Source organism: Meriones unguiculatus, chromosome 3 (assembly GCF_030254825.1).
Source record: "Meriones unguiculatus strain TT.TT164.6M chromosome 3, Bangor_MerUng_6.1, whole genome shotgun sequence".
NCBI classification, from domain to species: domain Eukaryota; kingdom Metazoa; phylum Chordata; class Mammalia; order Rodentia; family Muridae; genus Meriones; species Meriones unguiculatus.
In genome coordinates, this window is record NC_083351.1 from 47,325,845 (window position 1) to 47,348,143 (window position 22,299).

General features: G+C 46.5%; 1 protein-coding gene across 5 annotated transcripts in view; it reads right to left on the reverse strand.

Annotated features, from left to right (window-relative positions):
- Positions 1–22,299, reverse strand: part of Ptpn3 (protein tyrosine phosphatase non-receptor type 3) — a 153,981-nt gene that overhangs the window by 33,241 nt on the left and 98,441 nt on the right. For all 5 annotated transcript variants that reach the window (XM_021628093.2, XM_021628105.2, XM_021628101.2 and 2 more), the window contains 8 exons: positions 22,046–22,109; positions 20,629–20,801; positions 16,876–17,010; positions 13,980–14,156; positions 5,167–5,353; positions 4,935–5,012; positions 3,290–3,346; positions 1,491–1,647 (listed from right to left, as the gene is read on the reverse strand). In XM_021628093.2, the coding sequence (XP_021483768.1) occupies positions 1,491–1,647; positions 3,290–3,346; positions 4,935–5,012; positions 5,167–5,353; positions 13,980–14,156; positions 16,876–17,010; positions 20,629–20,801; positions 22,046–22,109 (1,028 nt within the window). The remainder of the gene's footprint in view (positions 1–1,490; positions 1,648–3,289; positions 3,347–4,934; positions 5,013–5,166; positions 5,354–13,979; positions 14,157–16,875; positions 17,011–20,628; positions 20,802–22,045; positions 22,110–22,299) is intronic.

Below are 22,299 nucleotides of genomic sequence, written 5' to 3' on the forward strand. Positions count from 1 at the left end.
TCCTCTGTGGGCTGAGTTTTCAATGGCTCCCTACTTTCAAGACAAGAGGAAGGGAGAAAGTAACTAAAAACCTTTGAACTTCTCCGTACACTGGAAGTGAATCCTCAGAATTCTGAGTCAGCTGTAGAGCCTCCCATTCTAAAAGCTTGTCCAAAAGTCACCCAGCCTGTCCGGTAGGTCACAGGAATGCAGCCCATAGCGCCAGCTGACGTTAAAGGCCACATTCACCGGCCACAGCAAATCAGCTGTTCTTGTGCTATGTGGTTTCCGTCAAATTTGCAACCCTCTGTGTTAAATTAGTTGACTTATTTTTCTTTAAATCAATTCATATTTCACCCATGTTTACGCTCATCATAGTTGCTTGAAAACAGGGTCTCTAACAGTCCATGCTAGGTTTTCCTTCCCTTCAGCAGGCCAAGAGAGGTGGCCTTTCCTGTGGGCCTGGATACCCAGGGTATCACAGATGATGGATGTGGCAGTGAGGCAACTGCTTTCCCCACCCTGTGGCTTTGTTTCTTGATTTTTCGACATTTGTCTGCGCTCTGGTGATTCACAAGGGCTAAAGGGATGCCACCATAAAGCGGTCAGCACAACACACACTTCTCTAGTGTGTCTGTCCTGTTGCTGCTGAACTCCCACAGAGCATCTGAGCTCCAGCAGGCTGCTGGAATTTGTAGGGTGGGGTGTCAGGGCAGGGATGCATGGGAGCCAAATATCTCCTTGGGGGGTATTCAGCTCAGTATATTAAAACAGTAATGGTAATGGTAACTGCATCTACTATTATTCACATACCTACAGTATACCCCCTCCTGAGTATGAGACTGGGCTACCTATGCTTACGTTATATCTGACAAACAGTGGTTAAGTTGGAGCTTCCTCTTAGTGTAGGAGGTGGGGGCAGGGATCTGATCAGAACTGCCTCCCTGACAAGGCCAAACACACAAAATAAGACAGGACCTAACTAGTTGCCTTCAGCGCCAGGCAAACTAACAGTAGAATCTGAGCTTGTTGGGCTGGGGCTGGAAGAACTAAGGGGGCTCTAGGCCTTTGTAAAGGGGTACTGGGGCTGCCTCTCCCCAAAGGCCTAGCCAGGACCAGTCAGAGCCCTACAGACAGACCTTCATTTTTTTTTTTTAAATTTTTATTTTTTGTTTGTTTGTTTGTTTGTTTCTGGCAGTGACAAGCCTGGAACTCTAGTTGTTAAAAAAAAAAAAAAAAAGAAAGAAAAGAAAAGAAAAAAAAGAAATTCTTCACTTTCAAACACTGACTACTACTGTAGGAAACATAGCAAGCATCCCAGGATGGAATTTCAAGGTTATAACTGGAGCATCCAGGAAGCTGATGCAGGAGAACTGCCGCTAAGTTGGAGTAGAGCCTGGGCTACAGTGTGGGAACTGTCTCAGGAAACCAAAGGACAAAGCAACTGGGCAGACAAGATGCCGCTCCTCTCTGGTGGTGTCCCTGTGGCTCCGCCCCCAACAGCTAGGTACCTTTCCTCCTGATCACCAGGGCCAGTTCTCTCGAGTGGGACTCCCGACTTGCTTTGATGAACATCACCACCTGGTCATGAGTGTGCTCTGAGATGTCCCGGCCATTGATCAGTACGATCTGATCCCCTTCGTTCAGCTTAGGCATGCAGGTATCCGCCTGGTGGAGGGAAGCGACTTTCCGTTACCATGGCACCGGCCTCAAGGGGAAGGAGCAAGCTGCCTCTCTCTGATCCCAGACACCTGAGACTGCGATCAAATTTACCTCCTCTCCCTTGGGTATCACTGTCATCATGTGTATAGCTGCTGCTAGGTGGACACTGTGGCTGGGAGGAGGATCTTAAAGTGGCTCAGAACATAAGCTATGAGACACCTCAGGACAGGTAAGCTAAGTTTACTGAAGTCATTTTTCCATAGGAGCCAGCATTGCTGATCAGAATGACTCTCTTGATGCCTCCAACCCTCTGTTTGTTGGATATACTGTTTGAAAATGCTGAGCCAGAGTACGAATGAGCATTTATCTGTTTTATAAGGGAGAAATATGTTGTTGTCAGACCAACACCAGGGGCAGAGACCACTGTACAGCAAGGTGATAAATAAAATGTTGTGAGAAAGCAAGCCTCCTCACTCCCTGGAAACCACAAACAAAAAGCAACTGGTAAACAGCAATTAAAAAAATACTCTATGTGTGTGAGTGTGTGTGTTCACATGCACACAGACATAAAGAGTTGTCTTCCTTGATTATGTTCCACTCCCATTTACCATGGCAGTGTCTCTCACTAATCCTGGTGCTGGCTGATCCGCCATCTTGCATTGGAGAGGGGACTGTCTGCCTTCCACACAATAGGATTACAGGTGGCCATCACACCTGGTCCTTACTTTTATGTGGCTGCTGGGGATCCAAACCCTAGTCTCACTGAGCCACCTTCCCAGGCCCCAGCGGCAGGCTTTGTGAGAAGGACTGAGGGGTGAACCCTCTGCCCAGGTGGTCCCCTCTGAGAAGGCACAGTTACCTGTGCATGTTGCAGTGTTTTACTGTAGGCAAACCATCACAGAGAAAACAGGTTAGACAGCCGGCACACTCATCTGTCCCTTCCATGCAGGCTTGGCAATGCATCATGTTACACTTTAAATAGGTGCACAGCAAGAAAAAACAAAACAAAACAAAACAAAAACAAAAACAGAAAAGCCAGGTGGTGGTGACACATGTCTTTAATTCCAGCACTCGGGAGTCAGAGGCAGGTGGATCTCTAAGTTTGAGGCCAGTCTGGTCTACAGAGAGAGAATTCCAGGACAGCCAGGGCTACACAGAGAAGCCCTGTGTGGAACACTTCCCCAAGCCCCAAAAAAGAAAGAAAGAAAAGAAAGATGCAAAAGAGTGTTACTGGAAGCATGCAGAAAGCAAACTGCCTCAGTTTCCTTCACTTGAGTAGAACTTCACAAAGCTCAATGTGCATACAGATCATCCAAGGATCTTGTCACCAACAGATCCAGGGTAAGTAGGACTACAGGCCTGGCCCTGCACATATCACAAAGTGACATTATGTGCAGTGTCAGGGCCAATTCTGCACAGCACGGTGCAGTGAAGAGGGGCTCTGCTCTTTGTCTCCATCTGTCTGTGTCTGTATGACCACATACATGCTACTCCTGATCACCCCAAGTGAGCGGCTGGTCATCTAACCATTCAATCCATCAAATAAAACCAAATCCCCAAAACACCCAGGGATGGGGAGTAGAAACAAAAGCTTGCTTGAGGTAGGGGAAAGCAAACCCAGGAGCTAACACGGAATATGGTTACTCACAGGTGACTCCGGGTTTATCCTTGAGACCACAAGAGGCATCTTTTGATCCACTCCTCCCTGCAAACGTTTTTTTTTAAGTAAAAAAAAAAAAAAAAGAAAAAAAAAGAAAAAAAAAAAAACACTTGAGAAGTTTTGCCAGCAAAGATATGTAGATATAATTCATGTGAGTCTTATAGTTCGGGAAGGTTCTACAGAAAAACCAATCACGGGATAGGGACCCACTATGGAATTAGAGAGCACACTACTGAGCCCTCTTTACCTGGAAGTTAGCCGGAACTCTGCTCAGAAGCATATCCTGACATCCCCATCACCTGAACTGAAGACACCCTTGGAGGACCCAACATTTCCTGGAAAAGGACTGTGCTTGCTTCTTCAAAAAAGGAGGAGGCACAAGGCTTTAGGAAGGGCCATGTGCGTTCTGAGTGTTCCCATGTGAGCAGAGCCCTCGAGGGCTGCCGAGAAGAATGGGGTGTGTAAGATATGCTAGAGGCTGGTAGCCAACAGGGGCAGTCTGCCCGCTGCACTCTAGAACAGGAGTGTGGTGGGGAGTGGGGGAGTGAGGAGGTGGGAGCGAGAGCGAGTGAGATGGAAGTTAGATGCTTCCTCAATAGCTTTTTAAGCTGTGTGGGAAAGGGTCCCCTGGGACAGGCACGTAACTCCACCACTGAATCCCTGCGGCTGTAATGAGTGCAACAGCACCTGTTTCAGTAATGCTATGTACACATACAGATGGGTGCTGGCCCATAGTGGCAGTCTGTAGCTGCTGCCTAGAGGGACCCACAAGACATAGCAGCCCAGCAACTTGAAGAGCTAGCTGCCTTCGCTTGTCAGTTTAGCAGGGCTATAGGGTTCTCTAAATAATCCCTCCTGGGTGGGCTGTGGGCTACATTTCCTCACCAGCCACACACTCAGATTCATGAGCCTCAGGGTTCATTCATGTTTGACAATTGTTGCATGCTTTACTTATTTCTGCATTCCTTTTGAGATAAGGTCTCCAGAGCTCTGGCTGGCCACGAACTGGATATGCAGTCTAGACAGGTTTCAAACGCATAATCCTCTTCTGAAGTGTTGGAGTCACAGGCATTTGTCCCTGTGCTCAGAGCTCACTAAGATGACAGCAATCTAGTACAGTGTTGCAAATGTCAGGCACACAGCAAGCACTTAGTATCCGGCAGTTGTACAATAGACAAGGCCCATTCTTGGTCCTGAATAGTTTTGAATGAGTGTGTGCACGTGTGTGTATGGGTATGTGTGCACACACATGTGTATGGCTGTAGGCCAGGGGCCAACCTTGGGGTCTCATTCCTCAGGGTCTTTCACTAGCCCAGAACTTGCCGATTATGCCAGACAGGCCAGTAGGCCCCAGGGGTCCATCTGCTTCTGCTCCCCTGTATTGGGGTTACAGGAGTACAGTACCACCCCATCTCTGTTGGGTAGACTCCAGGGAATGAAAACAGGTTCTCATGTTTGTGTGGCAAAAACATTACCAACTGAGCTACCTCTGGAGTCCCAAGTGAGTCTGCTTTGGTTTTTTTTTTTTAATGCCGTGTAGGTATGCAGCAGATTTCTGACTGAAATTCAAAATCCACCTAAAGACGGTTCCATTACCTAAAACGTAAGGAAGTAACGCATACTCACAGCATACCTTAAGATTGAACCCGAATCTTCCATCTTCATCTGGTGTGATACGGATCAGGACTAGGTAGCCATCACCATCATCATTCTAGAAAACGGGTGAGAGGGTCGGTTATATCATATCCCTCTGCAGTGGTTGGTGACGAGATATTTTCTCCCAGTCAGAACCTCTCTTTTGCCTGCCCTTGAGAGCGGGTCACCGAGCCACTCGAGCCAGTGCAGCAGAACGTGAAGGCCCTCACCTTATCACAGTAGTATTGGCTGGCGTCTTCGATGGAGCCCCCTTTGGTCACCTTGTGGTAGTCTTCTAAGAACTGCTGGTCAACTCCATCTGGGGAGCAGGAGCCTGGAGCATTTGAAGACGGAGACACAGAACTGGATGACTTCTGGGTCAGGCAGCTTTGGGCTGGGTTGTTTTCAGACAGACTCCTTCATTGTGGGGGAGGAGGACAGGTTTTAATAAATCAGGTACTATCAGAGTACTATCACTGGCTGTTGGGGGTTGGCATCTTGAGATTGCAAAGGGGGTCCTGGAACCGGAGCATTTCTGCACAAGTCCTTAGGCTACCCATGGACTAGGCTAAATATGATGATGCCTGACTTAGGGGTAAAAAGCAGGAGGGCAGGGAGGACCGGTGACCATTGAGAGCAGCGTCTCTCCCAGCTGTTTTGAAGGCTGAGGGGGAAATATGTGGAGTTGCTCCGCTTTAACACCTTACTTTTTAACATGGGAGCTGTTACCTAGGCTGATTCTAAATTTCTGGCTCAAGAGATTTTTCTGCCTCAGCTTCTTAAGTAGCTGGGACTCAGCCAGGAACCCACTAATTTCAATTTGCCAGGGAACAGAGCATCACTTAAAGAATTATCGACAGCCAGGGGCTATATAGTGATAAGCGTTGTCACTAGCACAGCAGCCTGTAAAAGGCCCCTGAGGACCACCTCTCCTCACAGACTCCTCGATTCCCTCCTTGCGGCCTTTCACGAAACTTTTATTCCAGGCCCTTGCCTATAGACTGTTCTTTAATGGATACTTCTGTCTCCCAGCAAGTTAAAATTGGGGGCGGGGGCTGAAGGGTCTTTGTTTCATTTTGTTTTTTTTCTTCATTGTTGAGAATGCAGGGCCTCTCACATGGTAAACAAGCCCCGAACTACACCCCCAGCCTAAATTGGCCTACTCTAAATATAAAATCTGCACCTATTCACACACAATGATTCACAGTCTTAATTTGTTTGAACAGAATATTCAGCGGCAGACCAGTGTGGAAACAGATGTGTGGAAGGAACGAATCTGGTCTGAAGGTTAACTGGCTGTCATCTGCTAAGTCTGTGTGTGTGTGGGGGGGGAGGCTACTTTCAGTAAAATGCTATCAGCGAATATGTTTTAAAATTTCATTCGTGAGTTTTATTTCACAGGGTTTCAAAGTATTTTTCTCTTCCTACATAAAACTCTGTTCTAAAGCCAGACGGGTCTACACAGTGAGTTTAAGAACAGCCAGGGCTATGCAGAGAGACCCTGCCTCAAAAAGCAAAACAAAAGAAAGCCAAAACCAAAACTTCACAAAATTCTCTGATCTATCTGTCTATCTAAAGCAGGGAGCATGGGGCCGGAGAGAGGCTCAGCACATAAGAGCACTCGCTGCTCTTGCCAGAGGACGTGGGTTTGGTTCCCAGAACCTACATAGCGGCTCACAACCATCTATGTCCTCAGTTCCAGGGGACTCAGTGCTCTATAAACTCTGTGAGCTTCAGGCACACGCGGTGCACAGACATGCAGGCAAGACACTCGTAAGCTGAAAATCTAATAAATCTAAAAGCACTTTAATTCTATTTTAAAAGGGTGAGCAGTAGTTATTACAAACATTGACACACTAAGGCAGCTCACACCTCTGCCTATATTCTAAGTAAGGCTGGAGAGATTATTTTACCAGCGAGCAGTGGTTTAATGAACAAGTGGCTAGTTTTGGGCCCGATCATCTAAACACAAAGGGTTCATCCCTGCAGTGTACAGTGCCGTTCTGCTTGGTGTTCAGGGTGGATGGACAGAGACTCAAGGAAGAATTAGAATGGTGAGAAGCCAAGCTGGCAGATCACGAGGATGCTAAGACAGAAGGTGTCAGAATGGCATGGCTTTCTCTCTGGCTTGGTCAGGGTTCCCTGTGGAGCTGCAGGGTGTAGGGAGGAGACACAGCCCCATGGAACGGTGGATTCACAGAGGTTACTGAGAAAGGAGTAGGGGGAAGCCTTCTCTGAACAGGAAGTAGGCAATACCAAGAGACCTGTCTCCACCTCCTGGGAAACAGCAGCCAGAATGAGATAGGCACACCCCTCGTCCCTGGGAGAAAGAGGCAGAGAGAGAGAGAGAGAGAGAGAGAGAGAGAGAGAGAGAGAGAGAGAGAGAGAGAGAGAGAGACTGTCAGACATTTGAGGACTTACAGATGTGAAGGGGACCAGAAACAAAAGTTATGAGGGAATCATATTTTCTGAAGAGCTGCAATGTTGGAGAGATGAGAAACAGCACCATTTCCCATGAAAGACTCACGTGTGATGCTTTCTTTGATTCAAAAGATGCCTGAGGGTGGAATGCAGATTAGGACTAACCACATGGACGAGAACGGAAAAGGAAGTAAGACTGAGGTTCCCAGCAGTACAAACTAGGGTGTTCTGAGAAAATGGTCCCTCCCCAAGACACATGGGAGCCACAGCACCAGCACAAAGATCAGGAGCAGGGATTAGGTTGGGAGGTTCCAGGCTCTTGTGGGTGTTACCCATAGACCTGGTCTGGCTCAGGGATAATGGCCATCACCACCACCCCACCTACACATAACAAAACCCTGTCCCTGGCTGGTTCCCTGAAGAGACCCTTCGACAGCAGCAGATCCTCTCTCCCATTTGGTGTTGCGTTGTCCTCTGATAAGGGCCTAATGTGCTGCCAGAGAACGGTGGTAGACAAGGAAAAAGGTAGAAGGTGGCAAGAAGAACTAGACCGCTTGACTTAAAGAAAAGTAGGCAGGGCTGCCAGGAGACCTGGAAGGCAATGTGGCGTGTTTTGTGAGAGCCAGAGGCAGGGGCCTGCATGCCAGGTCAGCATCGGGAAGTACAGTACAGTTTGAGAAAAATACAACTGTCCTTCAGTATGCCCAGGGGAGCAGTTCAGGACACCACCCACTGCAGACACTTATATAAATATACGCTTATATAAAATGCTCGGATGTTTTCGTTTTATCTATGCACACTCTCATGTGTTTCTAAAAGTCATCTTCAGGATACCTACAATACATAATTCAGTGTCAATGTTGCACAAACACTTGTCCTGATGAGAAAAAAGAAAACCTGTACATGTTTAGTTCCTACCCAGTGACCAGGACAGGACTCATGACACTGGACATGCAGCTGATTAAGGCTGTGGATGCCTAACAGCACAACAGACTGCCACACTGCAGGGCTGCCTGTCACTGCCAGGGCTGCAGAAGATGGGCCTCAGGAACTCCTCCACTGTGGTTTTAGATGGAGAAGACCTCCCCAAGGTCCCTTCCAAAGTATACATTATAAAACGAATGTAAGAGCTATCTTGTGTCCTACGGAAGAGGACAGGCCTTTAGGAAAGAAACGAACAGCCAATAAGTTACTAAGACAGCAAGCGAGCCTCTGGGGCACCATGCTGGTGAACCCCCCAAAACAACTATAACAAAGAAACACCAACAGAGTCTCCGGGATGCGAGCCTGAGCTGCTGTTACCCGTTTCCCCCAGCATCCGCTTTGGGAGAGAGCACTTCTGTAGACACACCTCCTCCCTTGGATTTGTGCATGAGGGGATGGGAAATGTTGGATTTTGTTTTTACCATGAAGAAAAGCTACTTCTATGCCAGAATCTGAACTCCCCCTAGAAGCAAGGAGAAAGAAAAAACAGTGCTGGGAATAACAAAAGCACACAGCCTGCCTGGGCACAGAGCACACTGCCAAGGCTTCAAAACTATAATCATAAACTCTGCAGCACTGCTATAAATATGGAACAAACCAGCAAGTGACTCATCTGCCGGCCTGATGTTCCTTCCCTGCGCTGCTGGGGTGGCGGTGGGTGGGGTGGGGCTGATGGAGCTAAGCTTTCTTCTCTCTTTTTCTTTCTTCTCTCTTTTGAATGAGCACAGAACACTTAATTCTTCTTCAAAAGGTTCCCCTCACTGTCTGTGAGCTCGTTCCTCCGATTTCCTTGACAGAATGCTTCTTTTAGACTCTTAACACAAATCTGCTGTAGAAAACATGTCAAACGCTTCTTAAACATTTTGTAAATACAGTGTTACCGGTAGAGTTTCTTCTCAATTAAGTTCAGACCAGCCTGTATATATCTCTTGCCTGGGGAAATAAAGCCTCCTCCAGCCCTAGGTGTTAAGGCTTCAGCAAGCCCAGAAAAGAATAGTTTCCCTCCAGTGAGAAGGGGTCCTTGATGCCATCGAGGGGACCCGGGTTTTGGTTTTCCAACCATCTATCACTTACAAAGCCCAGCCACAAAACACACTCCCTGCGCTGTCAAGAACACCCTTGCAATGCCATCATCTGTTTCTCCGAATCCTGGGCTGCAAAAGGAAAAGTGCTCTGGTGAGTCACCTTACAGGAAAGGTCTCACGAAGATATTTCAAAGAATCAACATGCAATGTAAGGAATGAACAGGACAGAAAAATCATTAAACTCAACAGAGCCCAACAAAGAAGATTTTAAATGGTTCTTCTTTCTCAAGAGTTTCAATGGAAACAGCCTGATACGGGTGGTGACCCACAGACCTGACTATCAAAGCCTAGCCATGCTAACCCCCTTGTGGCTGTAGAGCTGTGGGAAAATCTGTGTGGGCCCTGCCTTTCCCAACTCCGACAGCTCTCCAAAGCCACAGAGCCCCACAGTGTGACAGTGAAGGCTGATGACATAGTACTGACCCAGCAGGCCTGGAGGGACCTTATCAAATTCCATTTTGTTGTCCCTTCTCCACAACCAGCAAGGATGTGTCAAGTATGGTGATGAGCTCAGGAGGAATGAAGCTCTTTTAAACGTCCACGTGTCACTGGGCAAGAGACAACAGTCTTGTACCTGGTCCTGACCAGAGTCATGAAGGCACAGAAACACAAAGGCTCCCAGAGGCTCCCCACCTACCCTACCACTGTACAGCTGGGTGACAGGCAGCAAGTACTTCACTGGTAAGCCACATCCTAAACCTGACTCCCGGGGTCTGCTCTACTTTCAGTGAATGGCAGAGCCATCTCAGTAGCAAGCTGGGACGATGGGAATGGGAAGCACCTGCTGACCCCCATGGGTGGGGGGGAGGGGAGGGGAGATAGTACCCAGGTGACTCGAGCTTAAAATGCATGTGTATGTCCTAGTTGCTGAACAGTCTTATTTCAGTTGGCTTAAATCTACGCAGCTGCCCGTGATAGGTGGCTGCTGGACTAGTCAGCACAAATCTAGATGCTCTTCAGTCCCATCATCAGTGAGAGCATGTGTGAGCTTCCCCAAGCCCTCGGATGGGGTTCCCATCCAGGCCCTCTTTTCTCCTGTGTCAAGTTAACAGAGTCTGGGGGACATGGATGGCTCAGACTTGTTCTAACTGCCATCTTCCATACTCCCGCCCTGCATTTCTAGATCTGCTCATAGCCTGCACAGCCACAGGTTCATGCAATGAAACTCACATGCATCTACTTCGGCTGAAAGCTGCAGGGAAAGGCAGTGATCATGTCAACAAAAGAACCCTGGAGTTCAGGTCTCAAGGAATAATGATCACAGGAATCATTTAAGCTGAGGTGTTAAAAATGCAGATCAACTGAAAGCCATGATTGCTGTGGGCAGGGACCCCCCCCCTGCATGGAAGTGGGGAGACCTGCAATTCACCTGTGAATGCCTATCACACACACAGGGTGTACTTAATGCCTGAAGGCTCATTGGTAAACATTTACACAGTTAGTAAAGTGTCTGCTTGCTAATCCTTCTCCAATAGGGAGATATTACCTTTCTTGGGTTTGGCCATTATTTGGGGTATAATGGTTCAAATAGTCAACGGCTAAGACTGACCTCCTAATGCCTTATCCTTTCCTATCATGATTTAATGTAAAGGTATGGATTTATGATCTGTGTCTTATCTGCTTTAAAATATGATCTGAGATTGTCTCAAATCAAACACACAGACGTGATAGAATTATAGTACGATGAGGAACGAAGAGACAGGACTAGACACCTGGGTCAGGGGAAGCAAATGCAATTAAGTCTAAGAGCTGAGCAGCTCTGAGCTCTCTGATGATTAAGGCAAAAGGGGCAGATGCAACAGTTGTTACTGACTAACTGAAAGACTCAGAATGTCATTCAGAACAGACATACTTTTCCCAGGCTTGACCAACGAGGGGAATGTCACTTAGGAAGAGTCTATACAAACTGAGTGTGGTGACACATGTCTGTGATCCCAGCATTTGGAAGGAGAAGACACGAGGACCAAGATCATCTTCAGCTACACAGAGGCAAGTCTGGGCTCCATGAAGCCTAGGGCAAGCGAATACTGTAAAAGACCAGATGTTCAGTGGCCCATACCGCAAGCCAAAGTAAGAGGTGCCTTAGTGCACCTGTCTCAAACCACAAACCAGTGGCCACTTTGAGAAGAAACTGTCCTTGACAAACATTTGAAAATTAAAAGGCCTACTTTTGCTGGAAGTGGTGACACACGCCTTTAATCCCAGCATTCAGGAGGCAGAAGCGGTCTGAGTTCTAGGCCAGCTTGGTCTACAAAGCGAGTCCAGGACAGCCAGGGCTACACAGAGAAACCCTGTCTTAAGAAACAAAAACAAAAACCAGATACCCTAAATCAATTGGAAAAAAAAGTGGGGAACAGCCTAGAACTCATTGGCACAGGAGACAACTTCCTGAACAGAACACCAACAGCACAGGCTCTAAGAGCAACAATCAATAAATGGGACCTCATGAAACTGAAAAGTTTCTGTAAAGCAAAGGATACCGTCATCAGAACAAAACGACTGCCTACAGATTGGGAAAGAATCTTCACTAACCCTTTATCTGACAGAGGACTAATATCCAGTATATACAAAGAACTAAAGAAGCTGAAAAGCAGCAATCCAAGTAATCCACTTAAAAAATGGGGAACAGAGCTAAACAGAGAATTCTCGACAGAGGAATATCGAATGGCAGAAAAACACTTAAAGAAATGCTCATCCTCATTAGCCATCAGGGAAATGCAAATCAAAACGACCCTGAGATATCACCTTACACCCATCAGAATGGCCAAGATGAAAAACTCAAGCGATAACACATGCTGGAGAGGTTATGGAGAAAGGGGAACCCTGCTCCACTGCTGGTGGGAATGTAAACTGGTACAACCACTCTGGAAAGCTATCTGGCGCTTTCTAAGACAAATAGGAATAGTGCTTCCTCCAGACCCAGCTATACCACTGCTAGGTATATACCCAAAGTTTGTTCAAGTACACAAAAAGGACACTTGCTCAACCATGTTTATAGCAGCTCTATTTGTAATAGCCAGAACCTGGAAACAACCCAGATGTCCATCACCGGTGGAATGGGTACAGAAATTGTGGTATTTTTATACAATGGAATACTACTCAGCAATCAAAAAGGAGGAAATCATGAAATTTGCAGGCAAATGGTGGGATCTAGAAAAGATCATTCTGAGTGAAATATCCCAGAAGGAGAAAGACAAACATGGGATATACTCACTTATATAGACCTATAAGATATGATAAACATAATGAAATCTATACACCTAAAAAAGATAATCAATTGAGCGGACATGGGGTAAGATGATCAATCCTCATTTAGAAAGACAGATGGGATTTGCATTGAACGTATGACAGGAGTCTACTGAGCGCATCTGAAAGACTCTTACTAGCAGTGTTTTCAAAGCAAAGACTCATGACCAAACCTTTGGCAGAGTACAGGGAATCATAAGAAAGAAGGGGAGTTAGTCTGATGGGGAAAGGATAGGAGCTCCACAAGGACCAAATATATCTGGGCACAGGATCTTTTCTGAGACTGACATTCAACCAAGGACCATGTATGGATATAACCTAGAACCTCCACTCAGATGTAGCCTGTGGTAGCTCAGTAACCAATTGGTTTCCCAAAGTGAGGGGAACAGGGACTATTTCTAACAGGAACTCGATGACTGGCTCTTTGGTCTCCCCACCCCCGAAGGGAGGAGCAGTCCTGTTAGGCCACAGAGGAGGGCTTTGCAGCCAGTCCTGAAGATACCTGATAAATCAGGATCAGATGAATGGGGAGGAGGTCCCCCCTATCAGTGGACTTGGAAAGGGGCACGGTGGAGATGAGGGAGGGAGGGAGGGAGGGACTGGGAGGGAATGAGGGATCGGGACACGGCTGGAATACAGAGTTAATAAAATGTAACTGATAAAAAAAAATAAAAAAAAAAAGAAACAAAAACAAAACAAAAAAGCCTACTCAAAAAATTTTTAATGTGTGTGTGTATGTGTGCAAGTAGGTACATGTCTGAGGACAACTGGCATAAGTTGGGTTTTTCCTTCCACCATGTAGGTATCAGATTCAGATCAACAGACTTGGCAATAAGTGTCTTTACCTGTGGAGCCATTTTGGTAGCCCTGTTTTGTTTTTCTCTTTACACTACTAATTTAAAATAAAGAGGAGGGCATACTGCTGTTCTGAGAAGGCTCCTGGGTGTCACTGTGGTGCTGATGACTAAGGTCACAGGGTGGTCAAGCTAAAGGGGTGCAGGGTAATCACAGTGAGAATGCCCTGGAGGCTGTACTTGCGCAATACAGAAGTATCGTAAACTGGGCTCTGCCTGTGCCCTGGGCAGGCCGGCACAAGCCCTGCAGGTACATGCAGGGCAGCACCTGTCGTTCTCTGAGCTGCAGCACACCGGCTGTCTCCTGTTTAGACAGGTGTTTGGATTTATGTTCCTATCCCAGGAGGGCGCCTGTGGCACCAGCTCCTGCCTCCTCTCAATGGCTACCAAGGACGGAGCAAACTCCTTAACAGCCCAAAGCAGATACGAAGACTGAGAATATGTGATCCTTACTCTTGGTGTGGGCTGTGGTTCTGGGAAACTTCAGAATCGCTGTCTTTGGGGGACAGGGATCCCTTGTAGGTATAGAACACATCTTCGGTTTCTGTGATGTAGGTCATCTCATTCGCCAGGTTGTCCACAGAGGAATGGCGGGGCTTGCGGATTTCATGCCGGAGCCGAGGACTTCGCCTACACAAGGAAGGGAGAAGAGCAGTAAAGTGCTGAGAGCAATTTTCACACAGAGGTTTGACCCAATGTCAGCTCTGACCTTGTGACCTGGCCTCTTCGTGGATGCCCTGACTGGTGATTAGAAAGTCAGATCCAAGGCTGGGTGTGGCAGCACAGCACAAGGGAGGATTAAGTGTTAAGAACCAGCTGAGGGAATTAATGAGAACCCGTCTCAAAACAAACCAAAACAAAACAAACCAGATCTAAGTCAGAGCCAGTGAGGTCATTCTTAATCCAGTCGAATCCAGCCAGGGTGACACAGATCTCTGACAAATTCAGGTAAGTGGTGTGGTCTCCAGAACCACAGTCTCCACTTAGAAATAGGGAGAACTAAATTGTCTTATGCTACTGGTCAGTGAATATCGATTAAGATAAAGCTACTCTTTTAGAAGGCTCAAGGCATAACAAACCCTCCTGAACTTTTCTCACCAGTTAAACAATGTACACTAACAGGTTTAGCAGGCAAAATATGTTACTTCTCACCGAATAATTCTGAAGGAATCTGAAGGAATAATTGACTTTAAAATTGTGTCCATGGCCAGGTTGTGGTGGCACATGCCTTTAATCCTAGCATGCTGTGAATCTGAGGACAGCCTGGTCTAGAGAGTAAGGTCCAGGACAGCCAGGTCTGTTACACAGAGAAACTCTGCCTTGACTTGTCCCCTCCCCCCTAAAAAAAGTGTGTGCATGTGCGGTTATGTTTGTATGCAGGCACCATTACCCATTCATGTGTAGGTATAAATTAGAGCTTGGTGTCAAATGTCTTCCTCTGTCATTTTCTACCTTATTTTTTGAGTCAGGGTCTCTCATTGAAGCTGGGGCTCATCAGCCCAGCTATGCTGGCTGGCAGCTCCTGGGATCCTCCTATTTCTGCCTCTTAGTCCTGGGATTACAGGCATCTACACACATCCCACTTTAATGTGTGTGCTAGCATCTGAACTCAGCTCCTGTTTGCAAAGCAAGCACTTTCTACAGACATGCACAGACTGGAGATGCTTGTTTGTTTTAATGTTCTTTTTATCAAACACCTGTAGTGTGATGGGTACCAGCATGCTGCCCTGCTTTCCATTATTAGCCGTAGTCAGGTGATCTTGGATAAGTCCCATCACTACTCTGGACTTCAGCTGTACTCACATGAGAATGAGCCAAATGAGTCAGTGTTCATGGAACATTTGGGACTGCACCTGGGTGTCAGGCCCTGTGTCACATGAACCTAGGCACTCTTCCACAGCATTCCCAGATTTCCTTTGTCAGCTATTTCTCTTTGGGACTCTCAGGGACTTGCAATCACCCTTTCATCCACAATCAATAATGTATGACCACTGTGGAAGCAAGACGGCTCATGTGACTCCTGGGAAAGGATCTATAATTAGCATCAAGAGAGCCAAGCCAGTACTGTGGTAACTTTTTTCTAGCTTTTTTCTGGAGCTCATCTGGGGCTCTGTCTGCCTCCTTGACAATTTCCACGTAAGCGAAACCCACATGCCATCATCATCATCATCATCATCATCATCATCATCATCATCACCGTTATCTAGGATATGTGGCCTCCTGTGCCTAGCAGGTCCCTCTCCTCATATCCCACAATCCCATAGACCTTGGCTAGGAAATGTCCAGGTCCACCTGTCTTGCAAGCCACCATGCTAAACCTGTGCAGCCAAGATACAACCTCTCTCTGCTTCACGACATTCATCAAAATGGCTGATAGCCTTGTGGACTATTGAAATAACCAACCGAAAATTTCACTTGACTATTTTCTGAAACATGCTTATGAAAAAGCATTGATACATTATTCCATCTGTGGTAAACTTAGAACCCGGAGGTTCTCACATCTTTTCATCCTTCATCCTTTTAACTTCTTTACCATGGGACTTCTCAGAGCTTTAAGACACAACCATATACTACAATTCTAAGGTGACCATTTCAGCAGGCCTCAGGTTCCAGGTGTTATTATTTGTTTATTTTGCAGGGCTGTAGAATGAAAACGGTCTGTGCATGCTGTATGTGTGCTTTAGCACTGAGCTATGACCTCAGGGCCCGCCCCAATTTATTAATTTTCTTTTTTTAAAGAAGCACTTCAAGGGTATAGTTAGGTAGGAAGGATAATGTCTGAGAATCTAGTAACTGTGGCGCACAATAATCAATGAAACGTTTCAAAACAGCCAGCAGAAAAGATGTATGCATGTATGTATTTATGAGAGATTAGATCCATGTATCCCAGGCTGGCCTTGAACTCTTGATTCTCTGGCCTCAGGCTCCTGAATGCTAGCTTAACCTTACAAGTATCTACCACCATGTCCAGTTACTAGGAGGGATTTTAAGTTCTTCACAAGAAATGTTATTTGTCTGATGGATAGGACAGCTAACTGGACTTGAAGGATTTCTCTGTGTAGCCTTGGCCCTGTGAAGCCTCCTGGACTTGCTTTGTAGCCAAGCTGGCCTCAAACTCAGAGAGATCCGCCTGCCTCTGCCTCCCCAAGTGCTGGGATTACAGGCGTGTGCCATGGTACCTAGCGTTATTTAAAGTCACCTTAGCATTATCAGGAGACTGGCTCTTTGTGCAACACGTGGCAAGCATGTGGGAGTCCTGACTCTAGGCCATCTCTGTGGAAGAAATAAAAGCCGACTCTGTTTTTAAGAGGAAAGGTATCTGCTGGTGTATGGCATAGAGAGGACATACCAGTTGGGAGTGATGGGAGGGGAGCGGGAAGGCAGGCTCTTGGTTTCTAGCCGTTCCACCGATAAGGACCTCCGCATGGCTGGGTTCCACACCATCCCTCCGATCACCTTTTTGCAATATTGGTTATTTATAGACCTGAAAAACCAGATGCAGAGTCACGTTCCACACTGCTATGTCCAACAAGAAAGCAAGCGCAGCACCATAAAATACAGCCTCCCTAGCGCCTTCTCTGAAGGCGATTTCTTAGCGCCACAGTGACACTGGCTGGGCTATGAGGAGTGCAGCTATTCAGTTTCCAGGGTGGCCTCTTCAAATTTTAAAGACTAGATTTGTTTATTTTGTGTGGGTCTGTGTACCTGTGTGCGGACTGTGCCATGGTGTACTTGTGGAGATCCGTAAACAACTTGCAGGAGTCAGTGTTGTCTTTTCACCTTGTGGGGATCGAACTCAGGACATCAGGCTTGGCAGCAGGTGCCTCTCCCCGCTGAACCAGTTAGCTCCAGACGTCCTTTCTTGGTCTGTTTTTTCTTTAGGTTATGGCTATCGCTTGGTTTATAGTGTTTTGGTAAGAATGCTTCTGTGTTTCTACTACTTTAAATAGTTGAACTGCTTCTAGACTACCAGGTTAGAAGGAACGCCAGAGGAGAACAGAATAGCAAAGACAGCACAGAGCAGCACAGCTCCAATAACATCAACGGATCTACCTCGCTTGCCTCCCACTGGCATGAACAAAAGCACAGTCACCCTCCCACATGCTCTCTGCCACCCAGACCAGCAGTTTCAGCGGCCATACATCACCAGGAAATCACAGGGAATTCTCTGACAGAGAAGGAGCTGAGGACCTGCTTACAGCAGCCCCAGGCCATAGTCTTTGAATGTGCTACCTAAAGGGTATTTCTAAATTTTATTTCTAGTTAGAGAACTGAAATCCTGAGGAACAGATCAACTTGGCAAGTTGTTTGAAGTCTGGTTGGCAGTAACAGTCCTGACATTTCCAATTTTACACCATGCTCTGATGTCTTAAGTAGTCCATATACTTCCTTGTGGCCTAAGACGAGCTGACAAAGACAACAGAACAACAAGAAAAATACAACGAACTCCAGGGACTAGTTTACAAGAGCGAGTGCCGCCGCCACTCTGACCAGAGTATCCATTACAGCATTGGTAGGAGACCTTTTTCTCTGAGGTCAGAAGCCACATGACTGCGGATTAAGGCTGCAATATTAAAATAAGAGGAGGCAGCGTGGCTCCAAGGTTTAATGTGGCAGATCCCTAAAGCACGTGTCACAGGTTATTAATAGAAACCTGAAACTGTTCCATTGTCCCTGGAAAATCATGAACAAATTCTTCTCTCATGGAGCCTATCAGAGCCAATACACACACCTACAGAAGTATCTCTAGGGCTGGGCCGGACCAGGGTTTCCTCATCTGAGAAATGAATGGGACTAGTAAGGATGGCGAGATGGCTCAGCAGGTAACGGTGCTTGCCGCCAAGTCTGATGACTTGAATTCAATCCCTGAGACCCACAGGACAGAGGGGAACTGACTCTCAGAGGTTTTCTTGGACCTCCACATGGGTACCATGGCATGCATGTGCCCCAACCCCATCCCTACACATAAATAAGTAAATGTAAAAAAACAAAAACAAGAAAAGCAATTTAAGAGTCAGAAAGAAAAAAGTGTGTTTGCGTGTATGTATGTATGCATGTATGTGTGTGTGTGTATATATATATATATAAAATTAACAGTATACTGAAAGATGGTACCAATAAGAAACTGGTAACTTGTATCCCAAACTGCCTTCCATATCTCAAGTGACCCTCTGCAGAGGATTAAAAATGCTTAGTTCTGCTGTGACTTGACATGTCAGGTTGGGCTGGTATCCACGGGGGCCTCCCCTTCTCTAAGAAGAGAAAGGGGAAACAGAGGAAAGGGGTATGAGGGTGGGACTGGGAGAAGGAGAGAAAGTGGGGGCTTCCATCAGGATATAAAGTGAATAAATAAATTAATGGAAAATCTATTTTCAATAAAAGGAAAAATAAAACACACACAGACAAAACTGATGACTTATACCCCAAACTGCCTTCTATACATCAAGTGACAGTCTGCAGAGAATTAAAAATGGCTACTAGCAGCTGTGTGTCAAAAAAAAATCCCTGTGTCACAGGGTAGGCCTAACGGAAGAGTCACTGGTAAAGCCTTCCTAAATTCCTAAGCCATAAATCTTGGGATATACTAGATTACTGTTGCCCTAAGCACCAAAATAGGGGTTCTTACGCCACAGAAGTGCAAAGAGATGGAGTACAGATGGCAGGGGGCCTCCTTGTTGGTGGTGTGTTTGTGTGGCCCACCCTCCCAGATGTTACAATGCTGCCATTAATGTGTTCATTGGAAGAAAGCAGTTCTCTTCCAAATAACTGACTAGACCTGGTCCTCCAGGCAGCTTGGAGGGTGGCATGTGAGGGATGGCGCCTGGTGAGGGATGCCAGGCCTGGAGTGCTTAGCATTACTTCCATCAGGGAAGTCCCCCAGAATGGCATGACCCAAGTGAGTGCACGGCCTCAGCAGCTGTAGCTGTCTGGGCTGTCAGTCCAGCAGCAGGTGAGACCTCTGGAGACGGCGGGACCATTGCTGGTGGCTGAGCTGCATCACGCTCGGGTACGGCTCTCATCAGAGGTCTCTGCCTGCCTAGAGGGACCACCTTGCAGGAAGGGGATTCAGCTTCCATATGGCGTCCTGGGGACAAGGCAGCTCCCTGGGTAGCCCCACTACATTAGCCCTCTGGCCTACTCAGTAGTAGACTATTGAATGCATACAACTACTAGACAGAATTTAAGTGCTAAATACTTTAAAGCTATGTTTGCTCATTCAGAAGAAATAATACCACCCCACCAGAGGCAATTTGCCCCTTACTAAATCATTATGTTACCTAAAGACTAACATGTAATAGGAAAGCCATAGAACATTCTTATCATATTTTGTAGCAAATAATAGCTCATACTAGAGCCCCATTTAGAAAAAGCCACAATCACAATTTTGATTTAGAAATTCTAAAAACTTGATAAACAATTTCTGCTGCCGCTAATACAAAGCTGGATTAGAATGAAACAAAAATATAAGCTCCACAGTTACTTTATTTAGAGACTCAATGTACATTATTTTAAAAATTATAATGTGCATATGACATATATGTGTAAATTTAAATATTTTGAATATTATTTTCTGTAGGTAGCACTTAGGTTCATTGTTAGAATTAAACATAACTATGTTTCTTTCATAAATACTAGGAATTATGAATTATAATTATTATTTTGTAGCTATTATTGGAAATACATTCAAAGGCACCTGACTCTGGAAACCTTTGTTCATCTTTGTGGGGTGCCTTATGGACTAATGTTGTGTGGGAGGGGCTGGCTTAGTGGCCTCTGGCTGTGAAAAGCCTAATATGCTGGCAGCAGAATGACACTCAGTGTCCTTTATTGGACAGGGTGTGGTGGCAGATGCAATGCTAGCTGTCTGGGAACTCAGACGACAGCAGGGTTGAGGGGGCAGAAACTAACGCTGGGAATATGAGATGTACCTGAACAGGTGTACCAAGGGCTCAGCTTCCCCTGGAGAGACTCAGCTACCATTCGGGGATCTAAAGTCTGGGGTCTAGCTGGGCAGCTGCCCCTCTGCCCACAGAGATCAGTGGCAACCAGCCCGCATTAATATCTCAGTTTAGTATGGATGGTCCCTGTAAAGTATACTCACTTTTTAGGGTTCCTGGAGCCTAGAGTCCAGTACTGAGATAGAACATTCTTTTCCTGAGGTAGTAACTTTTTTGCCTGAAAGAATGAATGGTGCTCGACGCAGGATTTCCACAAGTTTTTGCAAGATCGGTAATTTAGCATGTTGAAGGCCACAATATGTTCCCTGGATTCAGCCTGGGAGGAAGAAGAGTAGAGATTTCACTGTAAAGACACAGGATGATAAGAGTGTGTCAAGCTTGCTACCCATATGTAATAACCAGGAAAGATGTGACAGAGGGAGGGAGCAACCCCTAGACACCTCAGACACACCCCAATGTCCCAGGAATATTCTGGAGGAGGACTGTCAACCCTCCACGGGTGTGATAATAAAAAAGACCTGAATGCAGGTCTCCTCGGCATCTGGGGTCCTTGAAACTCTTGTTTCAAACCTGCTTACAGTTCAAGAGGGGCTTATTTGTAGCTACCAGCTGATGAATTAAAGCTCGGGCTTGGGAACATCTCTTCCAAACAAGCAGATAGTAGAAATGTTAAAATCCTGGGGATTCTCCATTCTTGCTCCAGGGTGAATTCAAGTGCTTATATATCATAAGCAATTTCACCCTTGGCTTTGCCTTCAGACTACCTGCATTTAGGTTTTCTGATCTCACACACATTTTGGAATAGGCATCCTGATCCTCCTTGCACTAAGGCTGGGGCTGGGGCAGGCAGGCAACCCAGGTTCCAGTCCTTGGAACTCGGAGCTTTAGTGATCCTGTTTCTAAGGGTCCATTCTCTGTGTGGGGCCAGTCTAAGGGCATATCATCTTTGAAAAGTTGGGAAAGGGACATGGTGACAGTCAGTGACAACTATGCAGCATAACAAGACAGGGTGTGGTGTGGCAAGGGCAGGCGCCTCGGTTCAAATTCCAGCCCCTTCCCTCTGAGGCTGTGGAGCCTTGGCTTTCTCTCTGCGCGTCCTTCTGCTGTGGCTAAGCAAACAAACAGAGTTGTCTAGGATCCTGCTGACTCCTCTTACAAGACCCAGGAACAGGCTATCAACCCTGGAACTTAGCCGTGGGATGCCTCCTCCTATACGACAGTGGGCTCTGCCAGGTGCTCAGACCTTCTGTCTGATCCATACAGTTCCCTGAGCAGTGGACATTACTTGAGCTTCTACAAACAAGGTAATATGGGCTACGGGAGGTGAAAGAACCTGCTCAGTTGCTAAGGGGAAAAGGCAGGATCTAGACCTAGAGTCTGAATCTAAGGCAAGTTCATTCTCCAAACAGAGACACCGACTGACTTATGGAGAGGACCACAGGGTCTGACGACCTAACGGCCATGGTGTTTCCTTCCTAGGACACAGAAAGCAATTCCCAAGGAACTGAGTGGGGAAGCCCCAACAACATGGCAAACCCAGTAAGCACAGACAGAACTCACCTGTTTTTGCCGCTGGTGTATGAAGAACTTTTTCCTTTTGAAAGAAATTTTGAGTATGTTCACCCTGTAAAAAGCAAAGCAAAACAAAACCACACATAGCACAGAAAAGAAAGCAAAATGCAAATCAAACACAGACATCAGGGCTCAGCCGGACATGGGTCCTCTGTTCATGATCTGGATGACCGCGAGCTTCTGGGAGTGTGCCTCACCAAACTCAGGAAGCTCACTGAGCTGGATCTCCACAGGGCCTCTGG